Here is a 22,055-nt window from a genome sequence, read left to right on the forward strand (position 1 = left end):
AATTCTATCCAGAAAAAAAAAGAAATTTCTTTGAACAAAATTTATTTCATCAAACACCGGTGAATCGAACTGATTTGCGCTAGTACTCTGTATTCGTGCATGGACAGGACAACATGCTCTTCAAAATCCAGTCGTCATCAACATTGACACCTCCAACGAGTGTCATCAGATTTGCATCGAACATCATTCCGCTCACGAAATTCGCATCTTTTTTGAATAGAACTCTCCAAAGATAGCCCGTCTCATTGTCGAGGCTCTCGACTTGCTCAATCGGATGACCCAAGGAGACCCATGAAACTCGAACATCGAATTCGATCACGAGGAAATCTCGATCAGACCAGTTCAGGCCATTCAAACTTTTTCAGGTTCAAGATAGACTCATTGAAAAGACAACTCATAAAAAATTTGAACCCTTCCTGTAATTTGCGCGAATCCGGAAGCAGTTTCGGCAAGTCCAAGAGTTTTCAAAGAAGATTTGATTTGTTGTCAAAGCTGTGCATTCTGGATCCTTATTTCGCTCGCACAGGCTTGCCCCCGAGGTCGTTGTTGTCGAACTCGATGTCGTTGAAAGTGTTGTTGTCGTTGCAGTTGTCGTTGTCGTCGTTGTTGATGTGGTGCTAGTTGTTGTCGTTCCAAATTCTTCATCAAAAATGCAGGAAAGATCCTTATGGATACCGGGAATGTATCGGACCTGGATATTCGGCAGAGAATCATACGTAGCTCCGGTCATTTTGACGATGAATTTCTTTCGCTCACCAGCCAAAACGGTATCAGAGGAAGTATACGTTGAAATTCGTTGAGTCTCGGAAGTCGTAACGTTTGTTTCCCAGGACTCGATTGCGAGAGATGCTGGAGGATCTTCAGCAAACCAGAGGACAGCAGTCTACTTTTAGGCTTTATTTTTTAAGATAGAAGGCGTAAGAGAAGCTGTATCGCCAAAAAATTCTAAAGCCCTGATCCATTCGTCTAAATCCATTCCAGGCTCGATTCTGACTCTGAGAATAAATCCGTCGTCCCATTGATAAATCGTGCTTCGAGCGAAAAACTGATTGTTTTTGTACATTCTTTGGCATGCTGGAGCACAACTAAACTATAATAAAAGACTGTTCTCATAAAAACTCTACTAGAAAGGGTTGACTGGCTTCCAATTGCCACTTTGCTTGCATCTAATCTCGATGACGTTTTTTTGGTTTTTGTACTCTTCAAGGTGACCTTCTGCCGCTACGGGATCTTCTTCCTTGATAATCATATCGTATCCATCATCGCAGGAGATCCAGCACTTTGAGTAAAGCTGACCATCGTGACCGCCAGCGGTGCAACCATCGTTTCCAGCATCGATTGCTTCTTGTGTCAATTTGATCACAGCTCTTTTGACGGTTCAATGATTAAGTCAAGCATAACAAGAGTTTTTGCTTATTTGTTGAGCCGAGTCCTATCCCAAGTTTCTTGCCAAGGAGGACAAGTAATCTGAGCATAAGCCAGTCCCAAAGAGCCTTAAATATATTATCTCTCAATAAAAAAAAATAATAATACCGATGGAAAAGAGCCTCATCCTTTTCTCTGTTGTCGAAAAATCAGACTGATCAGAATTCGAAAAATAGAAATCGCCGGTAAATGTTCCGAGTCACCACGAACCGCCTGATAGAAATCAGCGTCACTAGTTTTCATCAATTTGTGATGACCACCCATCAAGTTCGTGATTTGAAGGTTATTTTTGATGACCTCAATAGAAAAAATCTTTTTTTTTTCTAGTGATTTTTCGTTAAATAATTGAATCAACTCTGTTCCCCGAAAAAATGGGATTTTTGAAACGCGGCCACGTCAACATGGAATTGTTTCAAATTAACAAAACCACGCTCTGAATAAAAGTTCTTCATATTGAATTTTCCTCGTGCATGAATTCGAAATTTGAGCGTTGAAAAATTTGTTTACGCGGCGAATTTTCCACATTTTGAAAATTCCGCTGCTTGAAAAAATTCGATAACGATGATTGAAAAGAAAATAAGGCGAATCAAGAATTTTAGAAGAAACTCAAGAAACCAGGTCATCTTGAACTTCGCGTTATCAATCGATTTTTGCAGAAAAAGAAACCTCAAGAGAGTCCAATGCACCTGAAACCAGTCTGATAGACAAGGTGCAGCTCGCAGCGGGTAGGATCATGCGAAAAGGTCTCAACTTGCGGTTCGTGCTTTTCAAAAATCAGAGAATTAATACCAGTTTTGAACAACGAAAACCAGTCTCACTGAAATTCAAAACAGAATTAATCCCTATTACAAATATATTTGGGAGGGGTTCAGCTCGGGTTAACATTTCTCAAAAAAATTAAATTTTAACGTAGATACGCGAATGTACAGTAAATTTTCTTGTCGAATATTCATCGTGACATTCACATAATCAATCAAATATAGACTACCTCGAAACTAAGGGTGTCTTAAAGATAAATCGAAATTTTGTCAAAATCATTGTGGCAAAGAATAAAAATCTTCTTGGAAGAAATTCTGTCTAAGACTTGTTTGTTTTGATTATACTTAAATCAAGTTTGTAAGTTAGAAGTGTACCTGAAATTCAACAGAATTTGTGAAAATTAATTAAACAAGAAGAAAAACCCCGTGACCGCAGATTGCGCGAATAGTGCGCCGCGCGCCCTCTCGCGCGCCCTCTGAGTATTCCGGACTCATTTATAAATGAAACCGGATCAACTGAAAAGTACTGAAACTGGTACATCAGTTTGAGATAGAGTCTTCCTTACAAACTTTCACAATGAAAGCAACTTTTCTTATTTTTTCGTTGGCTGAAGGGCTCAAATTGAATGGAGGTGCTGATATTAGAGGTAAAATACACTTCTTTTTACATTCAAAAAGTATTGTTGATCACTAAAAACTCAGGGATAATTATTAAGATAAAAAGAACGGAAAACCGTAATACTCTTTCCAGTTGTTTTGTTTATAAATTTTCAAAATCCGATATCGGACTCGGTAAAAGATTCACAAAATTTATCACTGTGTGTAGCGAGCAATAGATAATTCTACTAAATGAGGTACTCATAGGGAGTCTACCGGGTACTTCAAATTAAGCTGCCAGAAATGACTTCTCCGATGATTCTATTAACGGTTTCTCTTATTATCCGTTCGTTTCAGAAGAACTCCCTCGTGACCGCTATATTATCCTTTCGATTGATAAGCCCTTGATATCTTTCTTCTCAAAGAAAGATGATCATAAACTGTTTATTACCCCAATCCCAGCAAGAGTTGTGTAATCCTCACTTTTTTCTTAGTACGCTCAAACACGCGGACAACGCGGCAAATGGAATCCTTGGCGGCTGACATGTTCAACAAGCAACTCGGGTCGAGCAGCTTCACGGCGGATAGTTGGACCGACGCGTTCATGGAGTACGGCTGCTACTGCAACAAACTCGTCCAAGGAGGAGGGCACCTGCCGGGTGTTGATGCATCGGATATCAATTATGACAAGCATGAGAGTCTTTGCATGGGTAAGTTAGTTCACAAAAAATGATAATAAGGGCATCTGTTCGAGAAATAAGGGTATCTATTAGACAATTCCACGAGCCATAAACTTGGGTTTGCGTAAACAAGGGGGTAAAGCTTGTCTTTGATTGGTTGACGCAGAAAATACTGCCTTCTGATTGGCTGATAAACTGATAAATTGACTTCAAAGTGAACTTGTTCCGATTTCACATTGTCGATAGTAATGAAAGTCCAGCTTAGATTGATCCCCTAAGTCAAATATACTCATTTTAACTGAACCCAACAGTAATCTCCTGGATTCGTTTTTGATCTTTTAAGCGGTCGACTTATTTTTCCACCGGAAAGAACACGATCTATATACGGTTTAAAGAAAAGGATTACATCTCAGCTGTCTTAGAAGTTCCATTTAAAAAAATTTGAAACAAAATCCAAAGTCCGCGTAAAAACCATCAGCTGTTGCCAATTTTCCGCGCATTTTCCCCACGTTTTGACGCGCTTTTTCAGACCTCTATGCTTGCTACAAGTGCATCAACATCGACTACGATCACAATGGAACATACGCCGCGACAGTAATGGAGTACACTGCCGAAGTCACTGCTGATGGCGAATACACATGTCGTAAGTTCAAAGCCCCTGGGTCAGCCCAAAAGCTTATTTTGAATTCTAGTCGACCCCGAAAATGACAGCGACAATCATCTGGACAACTGCCCTCTTGATGTTTGCCGATGCGACAAAATGTTTGCCGAAAAAATTCTTGAAAATTATAGAAGATGTAAAAATGGAGAAACTGAATTTTGCCTGAAAGATCAGTTTCAACACGCGAACGGTTAGTTTCCGACAAAAGAGCTCATCTTCAAAATTGTTTCAAGGTTTCAGCGGTGACCAATGCGAAGATGTTGGGGAAAAGAAAGAAAAGCACGATTCTTGCTGCGGACGTTACCCGAACAGGAAGCCGATGACGACGATGAAAGAATGTTGCGATAATAGAATCGTCGATTATGGAACTTGCTGATTTACTGGTTTGCCGAAGCAAAACTGGGGAAAATAATTTGCCAAATATTATTCTGTAAATTTGAAATAAAAGATATAACACTGATCCTATTTCTGTTTCGGGCCGAAACTTTCGGCTGGTGGAAAAGGTCATGCTATCATCAGGTCCGCCGACCTCACTTGTTGAGGTTAACGCAATCAAACAAAAATATGTGCTGATTCAGCAGTAAATTTTATTAATGGCGAAGCTCGGTAAAAATTTTGAGCTGTGAACCGTCATTTCTAAAAATGAGTATCTTAGGAAAGGTTGCAGATTAATCGAAGTTTCCAGAAATCTTTTATATTTTTGGCTTATATAAATGAGTGAGAGTATTTGAGAATATGATTGTAACACTATTCAAGGATTAAAGAGATTATCTTGGTTTCTTTTAGCACTTGTCGAGCTCTTTCTTTTTCAGGTAATGAAAATGATCTTAGTGCTTACCTCAGGCACTTTCTTGGTCTTCAAACAAGTCTATTCAATGATTCTTTCAAAATTTCAGGAGTTGCTTTCGGCTTTCCTTTCATCGAATACGAGCTCAAAGCTCAAGGAGTTTTCTACGAAATCGAATGTGCCAACCAAACCGGCGATGTTTGGGGTCCAGAGAAAACTCTATGCAACGACGCATTGAAATTATACAATACTCTTTTCACTGTTGCAACGGTCTTCAGCATGGCTGGCGCTGTTTGCGTCGGATTCATTCTCGACAAGCTTGGAATGTTCTGGACCAGAATGATTTATTGTTCCATAACGACTCTAGGTAAAGTGGGTAGAAAATATTCTTATCAAAACATTTTAAGGTTATATGATGATGGCTCTCTACAGCGTGAATGAGCTCCTGATATTTCCTGGGCTTACATTTTTGGGCTGGTCAGGAATCGCTCTTCTAGTGCTTAATAATATAGGCGCTTCTTTTATGGGAAAGTACGCGGGAGTGTCGATTATTATCTTTTCGGGTACTCTGGATGCTTCTAGTGCGACATTTTTGATGACCAGCAAATTGACAAATACATTCGGAAAGGATCGATTTTGTCGACGCCATAATTCTTAAAACAGCTCTATCCTTCAAAGATCTTTCAACAATGCTTGCATTTTTGGCAATTTCTTCGATAATTATTCATTTTCGAACTATCTTTATGATGCCTTCCGGACTCCCGGACAAAGAATGGGCACAATCGGAACTTTTTAACTCAACGATTGCATCAAAATTTTGCAAAGAAACCATGAAAGCTTCGATTAAAAATCGAAAATCGGAAGAAAAGGAAGAGGAAAAACAATGCAAGCCGAAAATTCCTCTGAAAAAAAGTTTCATGCGTCCAAGTTTTTTGGCTTTTTTGGTCGTTTACGTGATATATAATACTCGAGTTAAAGCTATTCAAGGTAAAAGATGACACTTCTTTCATTTGATTCATCATTTATGCCTTGAAGGATGGATCTATCCTTGGATGGAATGGTCGTACGCAAAGGTTCCGGGCTCCTCTTCGGAACAGATAGACTCTCACGTCGGCCACCTTCTCGAAATCTATGGATTCTTGCTTTTTGCATCTCCAGTCTTTGCTGCTCTACCTGAACTTTTTAGCTGGATTGCAAGCAAAATAAGAAAAAACGGATTTCTGAATGCAGATATGATTTCGTTAACGATTATAATGGTCTATTCTTCTGTTTCTTGCGCGGTTTGTTCTGCACAAATGACTTATCGAGTGCGCATTTTAAAAGATAGCAATATCCTTATTTCTATTTATAGGCGATAGATTTGGATGATAATGCTAATGCATATGCGCTTATTGTCATCTTTTCGATAGCGAAGACGATTGTTTACGCCGCCCCTAATATGGTAAAGCTTATTTCTCCGCTCTTTTTTTATTCGATCCTAGTTCTTGTTCTACATGTTTCCCGCTGAGCATTTCGGTCCTCTATATGGACTTCTCACCGCTCCTACACTCGTCACCATGTGGTTAATGGACCCACTCTTTCGACTAATTCTCGGCGACTCAGATAGCCTCGCCGATGCCGATTTTTCACCAGTTTCAATCGGCTTTGCAGTTATTTGCGGACTCTGTTTGCTTCAGGTCGTTTTACCGAAAATCGGCCTTATTTCAGCGGCGAAAAAGATTAGCAAAGAAAAAAAGATGGAAACACAACGCGATAATCGAATTGAAAACTAAGATTTTTAACAACAACATGCAATAATCAAAAACTAGTGTGAATATTTTACCAAAAGAAATACCCTTTAGGGACCACCCGCAGCGAGTTTGCGCGGCTTTTTAATAGCGCAAGACTTTTTTAGCGCGTGCTTTTTATGTTTGTCTTCTTGACATGTGGTTTCTTCATGAGACAGTTTTATTTGTCGTTTTAACGAATCCGTAAATCGTAAAAAAATCACGCCACCTTTTCGCAAACTATTTAGAGTTCAAACTTTAGATTACTTTCAAATTAACAATTGTCCTATTTTGATAATTTGATAAGTGAACTTCTGCTTTAAAAATCATCGCAAAAATGAAGCTTTAATTCCATTCGAATCTACAACAACTGCTCAATCTTCTCTTTGATATATGACTAAATATTCAACAATAAAGTGTCTCTACCATAAAATAAAGAATTAAATATAATAGTTCATATTTTCATAGTTAGGTTTAGTTTTAGCTGAGTGCTCCAATGATAAAACAAAAATCTTTTATATTTTTTTTCAACGTTTATTAAAAATGAGATATGAATTTAAAGCAGGATTAGTTCTGGAGATTCAGAGCGTCAAAAATGTGGAAAAAGTTGTTTGAGAGCAAAGGCTAGCGCATGCAACATGAGTCGTGTCACATGATGAAGGAGAAGACCAGCCTTTTAGTAAGGATTAAATCTTTGGTGAAGCATTTCCCTCTGTTTCGCAGCGAAGGCAGACCTTCTTCGCGAACGTGAAGGTCGAGAAACGATACGGAACTCGCCCATCCTCGGGATCGTTCGATAGAACCCTGGTCGACCAATATTCAGCGCATTGTTCATCCGATTTTGGTACAAGCCGTCAGAGAAAGCAAACGCTAGAAGAGAGAAAAATGATAGTTTCATTTTCTATTTTGGATTCAAATTTTATTCTGAGAAAATCTCCAGAAGGCGTGATATTTATAGAAATCCAAGTCGTAAAACGTAGTGTGAAAAATACCAGTTACTCACTTATGCTTAGCGTTTTACCAAAAGTAACTTCCGAAATCTGCCACTCAAAGATTTCCTCCCTTCTCAGGTGTGTCTTGAACGAAAAATATTCTCTAGAATCATGACTCTTCTGAGTAAGTTTGAAGAAATCTCTTGCAATCATGACTCATAACCGCCATAGTCTTAAATTTATTTTCGGAAAATTTCCTTTTTTGGCTTGATTTCTTCCCTTTTTATCATTTCAAAGGGCATTGGGCCATGCAAGAATTTTCTGCGCCGCCTGGAGTACTCGCCCGGCGGCGCAATACAAGGTGTAAATCAGTTAAAGCATTATTTTTCTTTAAAATGTCCCTAGTATTCGAGCTTTTTGGCTTTATCGGAATTTGCTGGTTAGCATTTATAGTCAATTGCCAACTTGAAATTTATGGCTTCAAAAGAGCGCTTCACGAAAGAGAAATGGAGCTTCATGGGTTTTCTTGTGAAGAGATAAGGATGGAAGGAGCGGACACGATTTCGATTTCTTCTGATGGGCTTGCGTTCATGACGTCTGGGTTGAAATATCCGCCGCTCGACTCGCCACCTGCTGATGGAGGGGTTTTTATGCGTTAGTTCTTTGAAATAAGAGATTGACAATTAACGAAGTTTCAGTGGATTTGACGACAGACGACCTTGATCCCAAAAAAGTCGACATCATGGCCCCCTTCGATCCCTACAAATTAAACCCGCATGGAATCCGCGTCTACGAGCCCGGAGACGGACGAATCCTAGTCTACATCTCGAACCACGGACTTGGACTTGACAAAGTCGAGAAATTCGAATACTCAGTCACGAAGAATCAGCTAAAATGGATCAACTCTTTCAAGCAGAAGAAGGAATTCTACTCGCTGAATGATATCGAGATGATTGCTGAGGATGACTTTTTCTTCGTTAACGACCAAGTAAGTAAAGCTCCTTACTTGTACTCATGTGAAAATACGTATAAAAGGTCAAGACAAATGCTTTGACATGTAACATTTCCACTTAGAAGCTTCAGGAAGAACATGTTTTTTTAGTACTTTTCGACTCGTCAGCGATTCTTGCGCTTTTTGGAATACCACTCATTTATCCGACTCGGCTCGCTTGGCTACTGTAACAAAGGCAACTGCCAGCTGGCAACCAAGCACAATCTTGGCTACCCGTCTGGACTTTCCATCCGAACAACGACCGACGAAAACGGCAAGTTTCGAAAAGAACTAATCGTCGTGGAAAAACGCGCGTTTCGAGCTTCAATTTATCATTTGGATCCATCCAACGGCTTTGTTTTTTCCCACACGATTCCGTTGCCCGCGAATATTGACAATATTTTCAACGACGGGGAGGATATTTATTTTGCAGGATCGCCGAGGGGATCGAATGGGGATGATTTGGTAGAAGTGATCAAATTGAACAAGAAAAATGAACTGGAGACGATTATCTCCACGACTCTAATTAAGGGTATGTGAACTTATTAGACAAGCGCTTAGAATTATTGAATAATATAAAACCTATAATTACGAATAAACCATGTTTTTAGGAGTCACAAGTTATGCTCATTTCGAAGACAAAATACTTTTTGGAACCCAAAACAGCAATCTTCTTGTATGCACACGTGATTAGTAAAATTGAATTAAAAGCTGTAAAATAAAAAAAATAATAACAAACTTTTTTGCTGACTTCAAAATCGGAAAGAGTTCATTTATCGCAAGAAATATTAAATTGGATGAATACGGGATAAAATTTTGTATCTCGAAATTGCGCAAAGAACTTGTGAAAATTTACATCTGTCGGCCCGGCAACAAGAATGAATTGCGGGAAAAGAGCAGTTGCAGAGAAAAATTACGATGAAGCTCACAGCGGCAATTTTGTCGCTCGCTCGGGCGGATCTTTGGCCGGCAAAGTGGAATCCTTCCGCCTCTCCATCGACCTGTGGCGCTGATGATGCTGGAGATCCGGATATCGGCGGAGCCTGTATGGAGGGCACTGATTGTTGCTTCGTTTGCCCAGATCCTGGCAAAAAAGAATACCGAGTTCCACTAATTGAATGCGGGGACAAATTCGCTCCCAACGGATGCGCTGGTCAAAATGAACAAGGATGCACTTGCACCGCTATGACTTTCGAGGAACAGATCGAACTCTTCTCAGGAAAGGGTTTATTTACATGAGAATAAAATACCGGTATCTCAGCAGTAAAGCCCAACATACGGATCGATCCATTTATTCGAAGCGGTTTCTTCCTTGATTTCAGTTTGTCCTTCTTCTCTCGAGATTGGCGATGAAAGAACATCGTTTATGTAAAATATATAAAAAAGAAAAAAGTTCATTTTTTGATTTTTTCGGTCAATGAGCATTTCACGCTGAATTTGAAAAGAAAAAATTTTCAAATTCGGCGACCTTTTTAATTCTCGCGAATTTAAGTTTTCAAGTGACCCGCTGATAAGATTTCTTATTCCATATTCATTTCCTCTTTCTTTCGAAACGTGTCCCTCAGAACCTTTTCAAAAGCGGACTACATCTTTGACGATGATCTTCGCGTCGACCCAAGTCCCCTGAACGACTGCAAGCAAACAGCAACTCACGACTGTGACACTCTCGGCGGCCATGTTGATTCAACCAAGACCTGTGCTTCTGCCATGGCTAACAGCGTCCAGAACAAGGACGCCCGACCCAACGATGGAAAGAGAAACATCATGCAGACAAACGACGGCTTTGCCACTCTCGCTGGAGCGCACCAGCACATGACCTACCACATCGAAGAGCCGCTCAAGGATCAGGTTGGAATTTCCATCGAGCAGATTTTCAATGATGTCTGCACTACTGGAAGCTCAGGGGACATAAAAAACTGTCTTGCTCTTCAAGTTGAATTGAACAAAGTCCAAGTTCGAATCGACGGCCAATTCGCTGCCCTTGACAATGTTCTCGAAGATCTTGAAAACAGAAACAACGCTCTTCTTTCCCTCCTTGCTAAGTTGGAAACAGAGGAAGTCGACAAGTGCCCTAACCGAGTCTGCCAGTGCGAGCCAGGATACTACTGGGATCCCGATCAAGTCAAATGCGTGAAATGCATCGGTGTCATCGTCGATGGAGTTTGCGAGGAATGCCCGAAGGATGAGTTCTTTGATCCCGAGGTTGGGAAGTGTACCAGCTGCCGTCATGGATACGAACCCATTTGGATCAATTTCCCAGATGGACCCCAATGCCACCCAGAGCATATCGGAGACCACGATGAGTGCTGCCGCGAATGTGATCCCGAGGAAGAAGATTGGAATCCCGTCTTCGGTCGATGTATGCCAAAGATCCGGGAGGCCTTTGGAACTGGAGTCGTCCTCCTTGTTGGCGGAAACGACATTTATCAGGAAACAACTGATGCAATCGTTTTCTGTCCTGGTGCAGTTGACGAAGATGACATGGAATTCGTCGGAGATGTCATTGATAACCAAGCCTACAAGTCAACCATGAAAGCTCATTCCGCCACTTTTAACCCCTTCTACTACAATCAGACTGGATTGAACAATGCCTACTCAAGATTGGTCTTTGGTGGTATTGGCTCAGAAGAGGTCGTCAGAGCTTTTGTCGATTCAGAGTACCAAGGAAATAACCAAGGTCTTGCCGAACGACCATTGGCCGCTTATCTCCTCGAAGAAGGAGAAGAAGTAGACCCAGATATGTGGCACATTCCATCAAACGTCCAGCCTCGACAAAATGGCGAGTCGGGAACCATTACTGAAGTCGGTAAGAAACGACATCGAGGAATTTCCTGTCGACCTGATACCGCTTGTTTCCCCGACAACTTCCTCATCGGCGGTCAAATCGATGGATCTCACGCTTCTCGAGCTCTTTACAGATGGGATATCCGCGGCTTTGTTGACAAGGATCCTGATGCGTCGAATGGTCACATGGTCGCATGGGACGCTGCTCCGCCACTGATCGAAGGAAGACGAGATTTTGCCGCAGTAGCCTTGGGAAGAAATGATCGATTCTGCAAAATGATTCTCGTCTGTGGAGGAGAAGGGTCCAAACCCACTTCAGACCCGACTCCGAACTATTTGAAAACTTGTGAATGCTTGACAGCAGTCAACGGCGAAAATGAATGGGTGAAGTTTGCGCATGACCTGCCTTACCCAGTAAGAGAATTTTAAAGACTTTTAAATGACCTGACTTTCTAGACTATTGGATCAGAGCTCGTTGCTGTCCTCTCTCTCCCGACTGAAGATAACCCCGACGCTCCTATCGAAGAAGACATCTACCACCTCGGCGGTGATCAAGTCCGAAATTCTGGCCCCGTCCCCACCAATCTCATTCGAAAGCTCACTGATTCTGGCTGGCAAGATATCGCTACGATGCACCACGCTCGAGGATTCCACCGCTCCTGGGTCAGCTACGGATGGGATGCCGTCCCGAGTTATGAGTTGCCTCTGATTTTCTCTGTCGGAGGCGATGGAACCTCAGTCATGGAATTAGAGGTTTTCGACGTCAACTCTCGCTACAGGAATGCTCTCGAATTTCAGGCTTTACGCACGATAATTGATAAGAATTTGATTCGAAAACACAAAAAGTGATCCATTGGAAGATGAAGCTACTTTCGATCAGCGATTCGATTTCGACATCATGGAATTCGGCAACTGTCAGTTCGACCTCGACCAGCTTCCATTCTACAATGATCCCTGCGCAGACTCTGAATACTGTATTGCGTAAATAAATAGCATTTGTCCGCAAACATGCATTCTTCTTCGATTTTTTATATAAAAAAAAACTGATGATGATGATGTTGCTCAATTTTTTTGTTTTTTACCCCTTTGTTGATTTATGGTCAAATGAACTCGTTCAAACAGTCCTGTTTACGACCTTGAAAGTGTTTTTATCGGGAAACGCCCCTTGCATTTTCCTTTCTCCCCTATTTATTGTGCATTAAGTCTCGTGCATTGAACATCACTTAGAATTTCAAAATGACAAATGAAAATTTTTCGGATGATGAGGATGAGTTTTTATCCGCTGATGAATGTGAGCATGATCTTCGAATTCGAGAGCGGGTCGAATTACTCCCTTTTAAGGAAAATCAAGTGGAAATTAACCGAAATCCAATGATTATTCAAAATTTTGCCAAGAACATCTATGTATGTAACGAACAACTTTACAAAGATAACCAACAATACCGGACCCTCTTTAACGGCGATTTTTGTCGCCTCTGCTCTCACTTCTGCAGCATCGTCTTATGTTACTAGTAACATTGCGAACGGGAAAATAGGTGAGTCTCTAGCTCATAAGATTGGGAACTTATATATTTATTTCAGAACTCTTGGAGAAAGTGATCGATGACTTAACCCTCATGAACAGTAAGACAAAGAGTTCGCTATTTGTGAGTCGCAACATCTTTGTTTAGCAAATCTACTCGAAGAATTGCGGGAGAGTTCTCAAGCTATCGCTCGGCTCACGCTTCAAAATAGTTTGTTCTTTCAATCTTTGAATATTATGATAATCGTATTATCATATCATTTAACTAACGTTTATGATGGATTCTAGATAAACGTTTCTATTTAATAAATTTTATTTACAAGACCGACTGATGGAGAAAGTTGAGAAACTATCGAAGAAGAAAACGATCGGGCTTGGTAAAATTCTCGCCGGCCTTATTGCCGGAAAACTTGTAACTTGCGTTATTTGAATCAAGATGCAGATCTTCCTGTTCATATGAAGAATTCTTCCAGTCAATAAAAATTTATTTGTTTCTTTATCAAACCGAAAATTGGAGAACATCTGTATTTTCTATAAACACCCTCATCCGAATATCTCTCCCCAGATCATCAAAGCAAGTTCCATATCGTGCCCCGCGGGCGTTTCTCTCAGTCGTACTAAGAATAGCCTTTCATTTCTCTTTCTATTTTCTAATCATGTCTTTCCACCCGTTTTCGTAGAAAGAGAAATGCTAAGAAAACTCTACCACAACCTCACTCCAATAGGATGGTTTCTCGCCTTCATTACCAGTTTCTGTTGGAGAACAACTCTTCCGGAAGATTCAAAAGCATAAAACCAAAAGAAAAGCTTCTTCTTGTCTTTCCGATAATTCCGACAATTGAAAACTATGAAATGGTCAACGAGCAATTTTGCGGCCTCCTTCGCGAAAAATACGGACAAATCGGCAACGACCTCGGCATTGAAATCAAAACGCTGTTTATTACTGAAGGAACAACAATCACCCAACAAGCAGCGAGAAAAGACTGGAATGTAATCAACAAAATAAGCAGTACAATTGGAATCAAAATGGCCTACGCACCCGATCATATTTTTAACTTTTATCGAGACTTGAAAATTCAAGAAGATCCGCTCGACTTGCTTCGTTTTTTGCCCAAAAAAAGGATCGATTCAAACATTCTGCTTCTCAAATCCGCCAAGATGTCAATGGAGAAAGAGAATATCAAACTGCTGATGGATTCGATTAAGTCATCAGGAGTCGTTTGCGTCAGAAACTGCGGAAGACCAGAAGCCCTTGGACTCGACCCTCTTTCGCTCGAAAAACTCCGAGCGAAACTACCAGTCGTCAAGCCACAATTCCAGCCCAGCGAAACTCGCTACCTTCTGAAAGAATTCCTGACCGCAGCGAAAAAGTTTTTGACCCGCTCTCACAAGATCATTCCTCTCTCTTCCGCCGTTACAGTCATCGCGAACGAAAGGGCCCAATTCGGCTCGTATTACAAGCACGAGATGCCGGAATATATTCAGGCGTCAAATTTGACCTACTGGATGATTTCGGATGAGCTTGCTCCGCAATACAAGAAGAATGTCCCGAAAAAGGAAAACATTGGGTTCCTCTTTTTGCCGGAAAATATTTCGAAGACAAAATGCAACGAGGCTGAAAGCGAATTCGTCTATTTGATCAAAACAGGATTGGATATATAAGACTTTCTTCTTTTTCACTCTTTTTTTTCATTTCAAATGATGATCGTAAGGAATTTGAAAGCGAAAAAAGCTCTGCCATCTTTCTTTAATTTCATTTATCTCCTCGACGAAGTGGCTAAATCAGTTGGTAATAATAATTAATTGATAAAACTTAATAATATCCTGCTGAACTTACCGGTAATCATCATTGATAAATTTTTCTAAATCATTTTGATTTTCTGGAGAAGATTCTTGAATCAAATTAAATATTGTTCCAAAAGACCTACCAGTAAGCTTTATGATCTCTAAAAGCTGGCAATATGAAGACGAAATCATAAATACAGTAAATGTCGCAAAAAACCTCATTCAATTATTTGGACTACAGTCGACATCTACAGTAGATGATCTACCCTTTTTATACGCGATAAAACCGCTCGATGAAATGTAAATGATGAAATGATCAATCAAGAAATCATTTTATTCGCTCATCACCTTAATGCAAAATTGTTCAAAACCGTTCGAGAATAATGTCTATTCGAAAAATGTACCATTATGTACCATTAACGTCAAGGGCTAGTCAAGTTGGAATATTCTTATTTTGGACAGAAGGTTTTTATCTACATTAAAATCTGTTCTTAATTTTAGAATCCCTATTTGATCCTCATAAATTATTTTTTTTAATGGAAGAAAAAATTCAACGTTTGATCGTTTTCTTTATTATTTTTCTGCCGAAAACCTGTCATCAACGCGATGCGAAGTCGAAAATTATCCAAAAAAAGCGAGAAACGAAGTAATGGAGCGATTCGCAACCCGGCGAATGTTCAAATCCGATGAATCGTTCAAGGCCAAAAATTATTTTTTCATACTCGGATCTGACTCTGATGGATCTGCTTTTAGAGACGACAGTTTTCTCCGCGAAGAAGCTGAAAAATATCAAGACATTGTCATTGCCGATTTCGTCGACACTTACAACAACCTTCCGACCAAAACTCAGAGCATGTATGATTTCGCTACGACTTACTGTAGCGATTCTGTTCTCTATTTCGTCTTTCACGATTCGGATACAATCATCGACAGTCGCGAACTAGAGCATCGAATGACCAAAAAAGTCAGCTGGGAAAGATTGAGCACATCGTCTAAGAGGACGATAACAGGTCTCTCATCTCTCAAGGACAATTTGGATGTAAAGACAGATTTCCAAATTCCTTTCCTGAGAAATATTTCGGAAGAAGAAGACGGCCATGGAGTTGTTCACGAAGCTTTGGGAAACGAGAAGGGCCAAATCTTCTGTCTAAGGTAAATTTTATGAATCACGAAAACTCTTCAATACTTCCATTAAGGCCGACAGGATGGAATCACAACGCGAAAAACACGGAAAAATACAACATCACGCAATCAGAATACCCACCCTTATTTCGTCTTCCCGAGTACTGTAATGGCCAGGGAGCGATTTTAAACAGAATTGCTCTCGAAAAAATCCACCAAGTTTCGAAAGTTACCGAAATGGGCAGCTTCAGAATCGAAGACATTTACTTCACTGGCATTTTGCGGGCCAAAGCGGGTATTCAAGTGCCGGAGCGAGTTTTGAGCTTTGACTCGGAGAAGATTTCTTCAAGAGGAAATTTGATGCATACGTTGCTGCTCTTTGCAAAGCATAATTCAAAAGATGCATTTAGTGGAACTAGCCCTGTTCTTCAAGGAATGGTTTTGAGATTAGTACGCTAGGGTTGACAAAATTTTTCGAGGAAAAAGGGATTCTGGTCTCTTATTGGGCGACGAAAAATACACTGACATCTGATTGGCTCAGGGGACCCGGCCCCCACACTCCGAGTTGTCTGCCAACCCTAGTCATCAAGCCTCTTTTCGTGTAAGATCATTCTCAAAAACCAATAAAAGACGATAAACTCATTTACGCAGCCGCATCAGGATTTTTCCCTCAAGTGCTCATGAAACGAAAAGCGACAGAAGACTTTGAAACGGACCTCAAAGTCGGAGATATCGAATCAGTTCTTGGAAATCAACGAGATGCGCTAGAAAAACGACTTGAGTGGTTCTATGAGCAAGAGAGAAAGAATAAAAACTTGCATCTTAAAATTCTCGACTGATTCTTTCTGAAACATATTTAAGATGACAACTGCCCAGATTTTGAATCTAATAAAAGAAAAATTATGATCCTGACTAAATATCAACTTCTTTCCGGTTACGCATGAAGAGCTTAATCTTACCCTTCATTTTTTGAATCAGAAATCATTTTCTTATGTTATTTTCCTGTAATTTTAGCGATATAGTCAAATTGAATCGTATCATTATTCGAGAGTTCGAATTTTCCATTCAACAGAAATTCAAAAAAAAAGAATAGAGGAAGTCAAATAAAGCCCTTTTTAAAAGCTTTTTTTAAATAAATTCTTTGCCAAAAGAGAATGCTTTTGAAGTCTATTCTACCATCTTTTGCTTTGGGAGCATCTGTAGCAGACTATCTCGGGGAGAACAAGCCAGTTGCGATCATTGATGAATTCGAAGTTCAAGGCGATCAAATTGAGACATTTCTAAATCTTCACTTTTCTATCTTTGACGAGGGCTACCAAAAGGACTCTGGATTTATCAAGTAAGAACAGAACATCTTTTTCATTAAAAATTCTTTGCAAGAAATGATGAGTTTGTTGATATGTCGTCCGACTTTGAGGCCGAGAAGATGTGTACAGTTGTTCTCATGAGCTACTGGAACAATGAAAAAGCAGCTGAAGAGGCAAGAGCTGATACGAAGCTTGAAAATGAATTCAATAATGCGGTAAATCTCCATTTCCTAAATTTTTTTAATCTCATAAATGACTATCAGCTCGAAAAAATGGGAATATCATCAAAAGTAAATGGTCAATATCCGAGAAATATGATTTTCTCCATCATCGGACCTCCAGCGTAATATCTTTTCAACTCAAGAATCACCTTAAAATAAACCATTAGCGAGAGTGGATCACCAACTCAATCAAGGGAGATCCTCTTTGAAGATGCTTTTTCATCAAATGCTTGGAAAACGAGTGCTTATCCTTACAAGATTCCCGGTAATTTGATGCAGCAATACATCGATCTTGAGTCTGAGTATTGGGGAACTTTCAATGGCGGCTTTTCCTTCTATCAGAGGTTTTTGCTTTGAGAGAGAACTCCAACAATTTTTTTTCAAGAAATTCTGAGTTCGTCTCAAACGATTGCGATTTGACTTCGCCAAACGAGTGCTATTATTTAAATCTGAACTTTTGGTCAGATCGAGAGGAAGTCAGCAATATCAATGGAGTACGTCCCTTTATCGAGAAGATCAATATAATGAAAATTTAAGACGGAAGTAGGCGAAGTTAACGCAGCTTTCAACAAAGCAGCAGCGGAAAGAAACATCACTTTTGAATACGTTGGCCCTTTTCCAGGAGCAGGAACCGATGGTCTCGCAAATTTGAATGGAAGAAAGACTGAAGATCCTCGTGAAAACGATACTTCTCAAACAATCGCGTCAATGAGCCTCCTACTTTTAACACTGTTATTTTCTTGATTATTTATTTTCTCTAAATCTGGCATAATCAGAAATGAACTTTGTCATATTCGTGAAATTCTAGTTTTGTGGATCCATAATGATCTTGCAGGCTTTGCCGGACAAAAGCGCATCGTAGGCGGTTTTGAAGTCGGACAGGGGGACTCGATGAGAGACAGTCATTTCTATTGAGGTTTAATGAAAAGGAAGATGATAGTGATGACAGACCTGGTTGAACCTTTCCACTTTCGATCAATTTTTCGCACTCCTCCCAAGTGTGGAAAATCTTTCTTCCGTGGACGCTGTGAATCTCCAAGCTCTTGAAAATCAGATCGGGCAGGGGATCCTCAAACGTCACTGCCGACTTAGGCAGGCCAACGAGGCCGAGTTTCCCGCCTTTTCGCATGTATTTCAGACATTTTGACAGGGTCGGAGCATGCCCAGAAATTTCGCAGATTCGGGGAATTCCCTCGCCATTTGTTGCTTTCATGATGGTTTCGTGGAGGTCTTCTTTTGTCACATCAATCACTAGAATCAGTTTTAAAGGAGCAAATAAATAAATAAATAAAAAAGAAGGTGTGGACCCTTATGCTTTGAATTATGTAACTATCAAAGGGTATATTTACGAAGTACTTCTATTTGGGTCAGAGGACCAAAATCTCTACTCCTTGATGTTTGTTTTTATGGCCTCTATTTGTCGAAATTTGTTGCACTCAGAAGAGACAGTACTTGAATAAATCACAGTCCACGTCTAGAAAATGAGCTTTTTCGGGACTTGCAGTTTGCGAAAAATTATAAAAGCAGCACTTTTGAGCATTTTTGCTGTTTCGGCGCTTTTTGGAATAGCCCTAGCAGCTGGAGTTACAACAGTGAAAATAACAGAGGATAAAACTAAACCCGAAGAGATAACTACTTCTATTCCGGGCTTTCCGGACGGACCAGAAGGAGTCGATTTTGCCTGTAACGGCAGCGCTAGAATCCCGATAGATAATATTCTTTGGGAGAGAAATGATCTTTACCAAGGAGAAAACTCAGGCAAAAATCGATTCTTTCCGACAAATCGTCTTAATTTCTTTTAGATTATGCCGATTGGTGCATTTTCATCCCGTCTGCTCCTCGATCCCGACTTCCATACAAAGCCCAATGCGCTCTATACGATGCTTTACCCATTTCAATCCACGACGATCTCACTCAAAAATCCTTTGAAATCGCAAAATCAGACATCGATGATATTCAAATCATCCAATTTGGCGGCGAAACAAATCGAAGAGGGGAGTTTTCCTGGTTCGACGGAACGTAAGAAAAACTTTTTAAGAATCGTTTTCATATTTCAAGTTTAGAAAGATTGATTTTATGGAAAGTGAACTCGCAAGCGGAACTGGCGAACTCTACCTTGACTCTGCCGGATGGGAGGTCAAATCTGTCATGCGAAATGTCTCCGCTCACTTTGCCTGCTACGTTGATCAAAAAGCTCTTACTACAGTTACAAGTACTGCTTCCTCCGCTTCTACGAGCTCATCCAGTCGACCAACTTTGTCCCCAACAACGACGACATCGAAAACGACTACCACACCGCTGCTAACAACAACGACAACAGAGGAAATCACGTTAGGATGGAGCTATTGCGATTCAGGTACCGTAGACTCTTCTGATTGTTGATCGAAAAGTCAATAAAATCAAATTCCAGACGCTGACAAAACAAAAATTCTTTGGACAACAACGCCCATTTACGATGGTGCAAGTGATCAGTTCAAAGACTGGTGTGTTTACATTCCGAGAGAGTCTCGTCAATCTGGACTATCAGTAGACGAGCATTGCGAGCAGTTTTTCGGATCTGGTTTATCAATTCATGACCAAAACTTGCAAAATTCCATCGAAAGAGGTAAACGAACCTATATGTAAATTTTGATAATTTTTAGTTTTTCGGGAATTTTCTGAAGTTTCTGTAATTTCTGTTGGCGGCAAAAAAGACGCAAGAAATGAAGACTTCTACTGGCAAGATAACAGGTAATTTGAAAACAAAGACAAAATTCGAGATAAAATTTAGCGATGTGGATTACAAGAAGCGAGAACTGAATGGATTGACTGTTGGAACCGGAGAACTGGTTTACGCAAGAGCGAACTTTCAAAACGGAAATTGGGAGCTCACAAAAAATGAAAATACATTGAGCCATTCTCATTTTGCTTGCTATCAGAAGATTCCGGAAAAAGAAGGCTCCGCTGAAATCATAGAAGACTACTTTCAACCACTTTTTTGAAAAAAAATCCGTTTTTTTTTTGTAAATAAAAAAAGACTTTTTCAAATCATTTTTTACCTCTATCCGCGCCCATTTTCTCCGCCAACTCCAATTTATCAGCAATCACATCCGCCGCATAAATCTTCTTAGCTCCCATTCCTCGGGCACACGCAATCGCCAGCAATCCTACCGGGCCGCATCCGATTACGAGAAGGTCCTGGCCAACAATGTCGATTCGCTCTAGAATATTGTGGGCGACACCCATCGGTTCAATCAGACAAGCTTGTTCGTCGGTGATGGATGAGTTGATTGGGTAGAGGTACTTGGAGCTGACATTTGACAGCTCAGAGCAGCCACCCTTAATCCAAAGATATTCAACTGGGAAAAAGGCTCCTTTACCTGAGTAGTTCCTTTTCCATGCCCATATTGCTTCATCTTATTGCAAATATCACCCCTTCCTGCATCACACATGCAACAATTTTCGCAGTAAAAATGGTTCTCCACCGCTACTCGCTGCCTGATTTTATGAGTCGCTTCCGGGCCGCATTTGACCACGATTCCGACGGCTTCATGACCAGGGATGAAAGGCAAAGATGCGATCGTTCTAGCTACATCATTCCATTTCCACAAGTTTATGTCTGATCCACAGACCGAAACAGCCGTTACTTTTATTTGGCATTCGTCTTGAAAAATATTTTGACTCTATTGCTTTCGCTTATTTATTTAAAAATTGATATAAGAAGATATTTTCGAAAACCTCCAACAGGCTCATCAATGGGACAATTTTCGTCGAATTCAAATCCCTCAGCTGGGTCTCTTTTGATTAACGCTCTCATTTTTATTGCTTTGATTTTCTTACTTATTGACCCCAGAACCGAGTCCGTGATTGTTTGCCAAGGGCAAATGCAACTACGCCTACAGATAATTATTAAATAAGACCTCCGATAGAAGCAATACCCCCGTCAACCCTTTCACGATCAATCCAAACACAGAAGGAGCAGTTGCTCTTAGGTCAATGATGATGATTAATTTTATTTCCTGCCTGAAAAAGTAGAGCCTCTGATTTGGCTTCATTATATCCAGATGCTTCATTTTATCCAAAGCTTCATCCTATCCAATTACTTCATTTCATCCAAATTTTTTTTTGGATAAAATGATGCCTTTGTATAAAATGAAGCTTTTGGATAAAATGAAGCCAATTTTCAAAAAAATCAGAATTTGGATAAAATGAAGCATATGGATAAAATGAAGACAAAATGTTATCGGAAAAATCTGTGGATATAATGAAGCTTTTGGATAAAATGAATCTTTGGATAGAATGAAGCGATGGATGAAATGAAGCAATTGGATAAAATGAAAACTTCATTTTGAATTTCATAAACTGTTGACTCAATAAAGCGTTAGAATGAAAGGAAGCTCTTGATAAGAAAAATCAGTTTTTGAAAAAAAAAAATATAATCCATACTTCATAGCGGCGTTATTAAAAATGACTTTTTTATTGAAAGTTAGATCCTGAGTCAGGCTTTTTACACAGAAAGCTTTCATAACTCACGAACTATTGAAGTCATTTTCGTTTTAAAAAATTCATTTTAGCGACAATTCTTCTTCATCAAACGACCTTAACATCGGATCATCGGATTTCCACGGTTGCGAATGCAAAAACACGCAGTCCTATTACGACATTCGGTTACGCACCAATCGAGCTACAGTAACAGACTGCAGTTACAGAGGGCCAAAGTAACCGAAAAGTAGATTTC

The 22,055-nt window shown here is 40.0% G+C and overlaps 8 protein-coding genes across 8 annotated transcripts; 6 read left to right on the forward strand and 2 right to left on the reverse strand.

Moving 5' to 3' along the window:
* Positions 1-889: 889 nt before the first annotated feature.
* LOC145697720 (uncharacterized) lies at positions 890-1,552 on the reverse strand. Its single transcript, XM_081774934.1, has 4 exons — positions 1,534-1,552; positions 1,427-1,493; positions 1,125-1,367; positions 890-1,085 (listed from the first exon to the last, which is right to left on the reverse strand). The coding sequence occupies exons 1-4, from the start codon at positions 1,550-1,552 to the stop codon at positions 890-892; spliced, it is 525 nt and encodes a 174-aa protein (XP_081631060.1).
* Positions 1,553-2,723: 1,171 nt separating this feature from the next.
* Positions 2,724-4,562, forward strand: LOC145699532 (uncharacterized). The gene is made up of 5 exons (XM_081776801.1): positions 2,724-2,830; positions 3,275-3,490; positions 3,990-4,103; positions 4,153-4,311; positions 4,355-4,562. Exons 1-5 carry the CDS (start codon positions 2,761-2,763, stop codon positions 4,495-4,497), a joined length of 702 nt encoding a protein of 233 aa, XP_081632927.1. The 5' UTR covers positions 2,724-2,760; the 3' UTR covers positions 4,498-4,562.
* Positions 4,563-7,993: 3,431 nt separating this feature from the next.
* Positions 7,994-9,315, forward strand: LOC145699318 (serum paraoxonase/arylesterase 2-like). Its single transcript, XM_081776584.1, has 4 exons — positions 7,994-8,260; positions 8,305-8,594; positions 8,709-9,129; positions 9,209-9,315. The coding sequence occupies exons 1-4, from the start codon at positions 8,002-8,004 to the stop codon at positions 9,289-9,291; spliced, it is 1,053 nt and encodes a 350-aa protein (XP_081632710.1). The 5' UTR covers positions 7,994-8,001; the 3' UTR covers positions 9,292-9,315.
* A 200-nt stretch (positions 9,316-9,515) lies between these two features.
* On the forward strand, positions 9,516-12,381 carry LOC145697722 (uncharacterized). The gene is made up of 4 exons (XM_081774935.1): positions 9,516-9,822; positions 10,177-11,795; positions 11,838-12,154; positions 12,222-12,381. Exons 1-4 carry the CDS (start codon positions 9,516-9,518, stop codon positions 12,364-12,366), a joined length of 2,388 nt encoding a protein of 795 aa, XP_081631061.1. The 3' UTR covers positions 12,367-12,381.
* A 2,956-nt stretch (positions 12,382-15,337) lies between these two features.
* Positions 15,338-16,649, forward strand: LOC145697724 (beta-1,3-galactosyltransferase 5-like). The gene is made up of 3 exons (XM_081774937.1): positions 15,338-15,840; positions 15,885-16,264; positions 16,441-16,649. The coding sequence occupies exons 1-3, from the start codon at positions 15,338-15,340 to the stop codon at positions 16,647-16,649; spliced, it is 1,092 nt and encodes a 363-aa protein (XP_081631063.1).
* Positions 16,650-16,837: 188 nt separating this feature from the next.
* LOC145697725 (uncharacterized) lies at positions 16,838-18,133 on the forward strand. Its single transcript, XM_081774939.1, has 6 exons — positions 16,838-17,149; positions 17,191-17,332; positions 17,381-17,460; positions 17,506-17,682; positions 17,724-17,832; positions 17,876-18,133. Exons 1-6 carry the CDS (start codon positions 16,965-16,967, stop codon positions 18,080-18,082), a joined length of 900 nt encoding a protein of 299 aa, XP_081631065.1. The 5' UTR covers positions 16,838-16,964; the 3' UTR covers positions 18,083-18,133.
* Positions 18,081-21,148, reverse strand: LOC145700158 (L-threonine 3-dehydrogenase-like). Its single transcript, XM_081777414.1, has 5 exons — positions 21,056-21,148; positions 20,698-20,981; positions 20,377-20,656; positions 18,290-18,589; positions 18,081-18,246 (listed from the first exon to the last, which is right to left on the reverse strand). Exons 1-5 carry the CDS (start codon positions 21,132-21,134, stop codon positions 18,143-18,145), a joined length of 1,047 nt encoding a protein of 348 aa, XP_081633540.1. The 5' UTR covers positions 21,135-21,148; the 3' UTR covers positions 18,081-18,142.
* On the forward strand, positions 18,820-20,319 carry LOC145700584 (uncharacterized). Its single transcript, XM_081777879.1, has 6 exons — positions 18,820-19,096; positions 19,141-19,357; positions 19,402-19,694; positions 19,749-19,943; positions 19,981-20,068; positions 20,109-20,319. Exons 1-6 carry the CDS (start codon positions 18,820-18,822, stop codon positions 20,317-20,319), a joined length of 1,281 nt encoding a protein of 426 aa, XP_081634005.1.
* Positions 21,149-22,055: the final 907 nt, after the last annotated feature.

This window comes from Oikopleura dioica, chromosome 2 (assembly GCF_907165135.1).
Source record: "Oikopleura dioica chromosome 2, OKI2018_I68_1.0, whole genome shotgun sequence".
Lineage (NCBI taxonomy): Eukaryota > Metazoa > Chordata > Appendicularia > Copelata > Oikopleuridae > Oikopleura > Oikopleura dioica.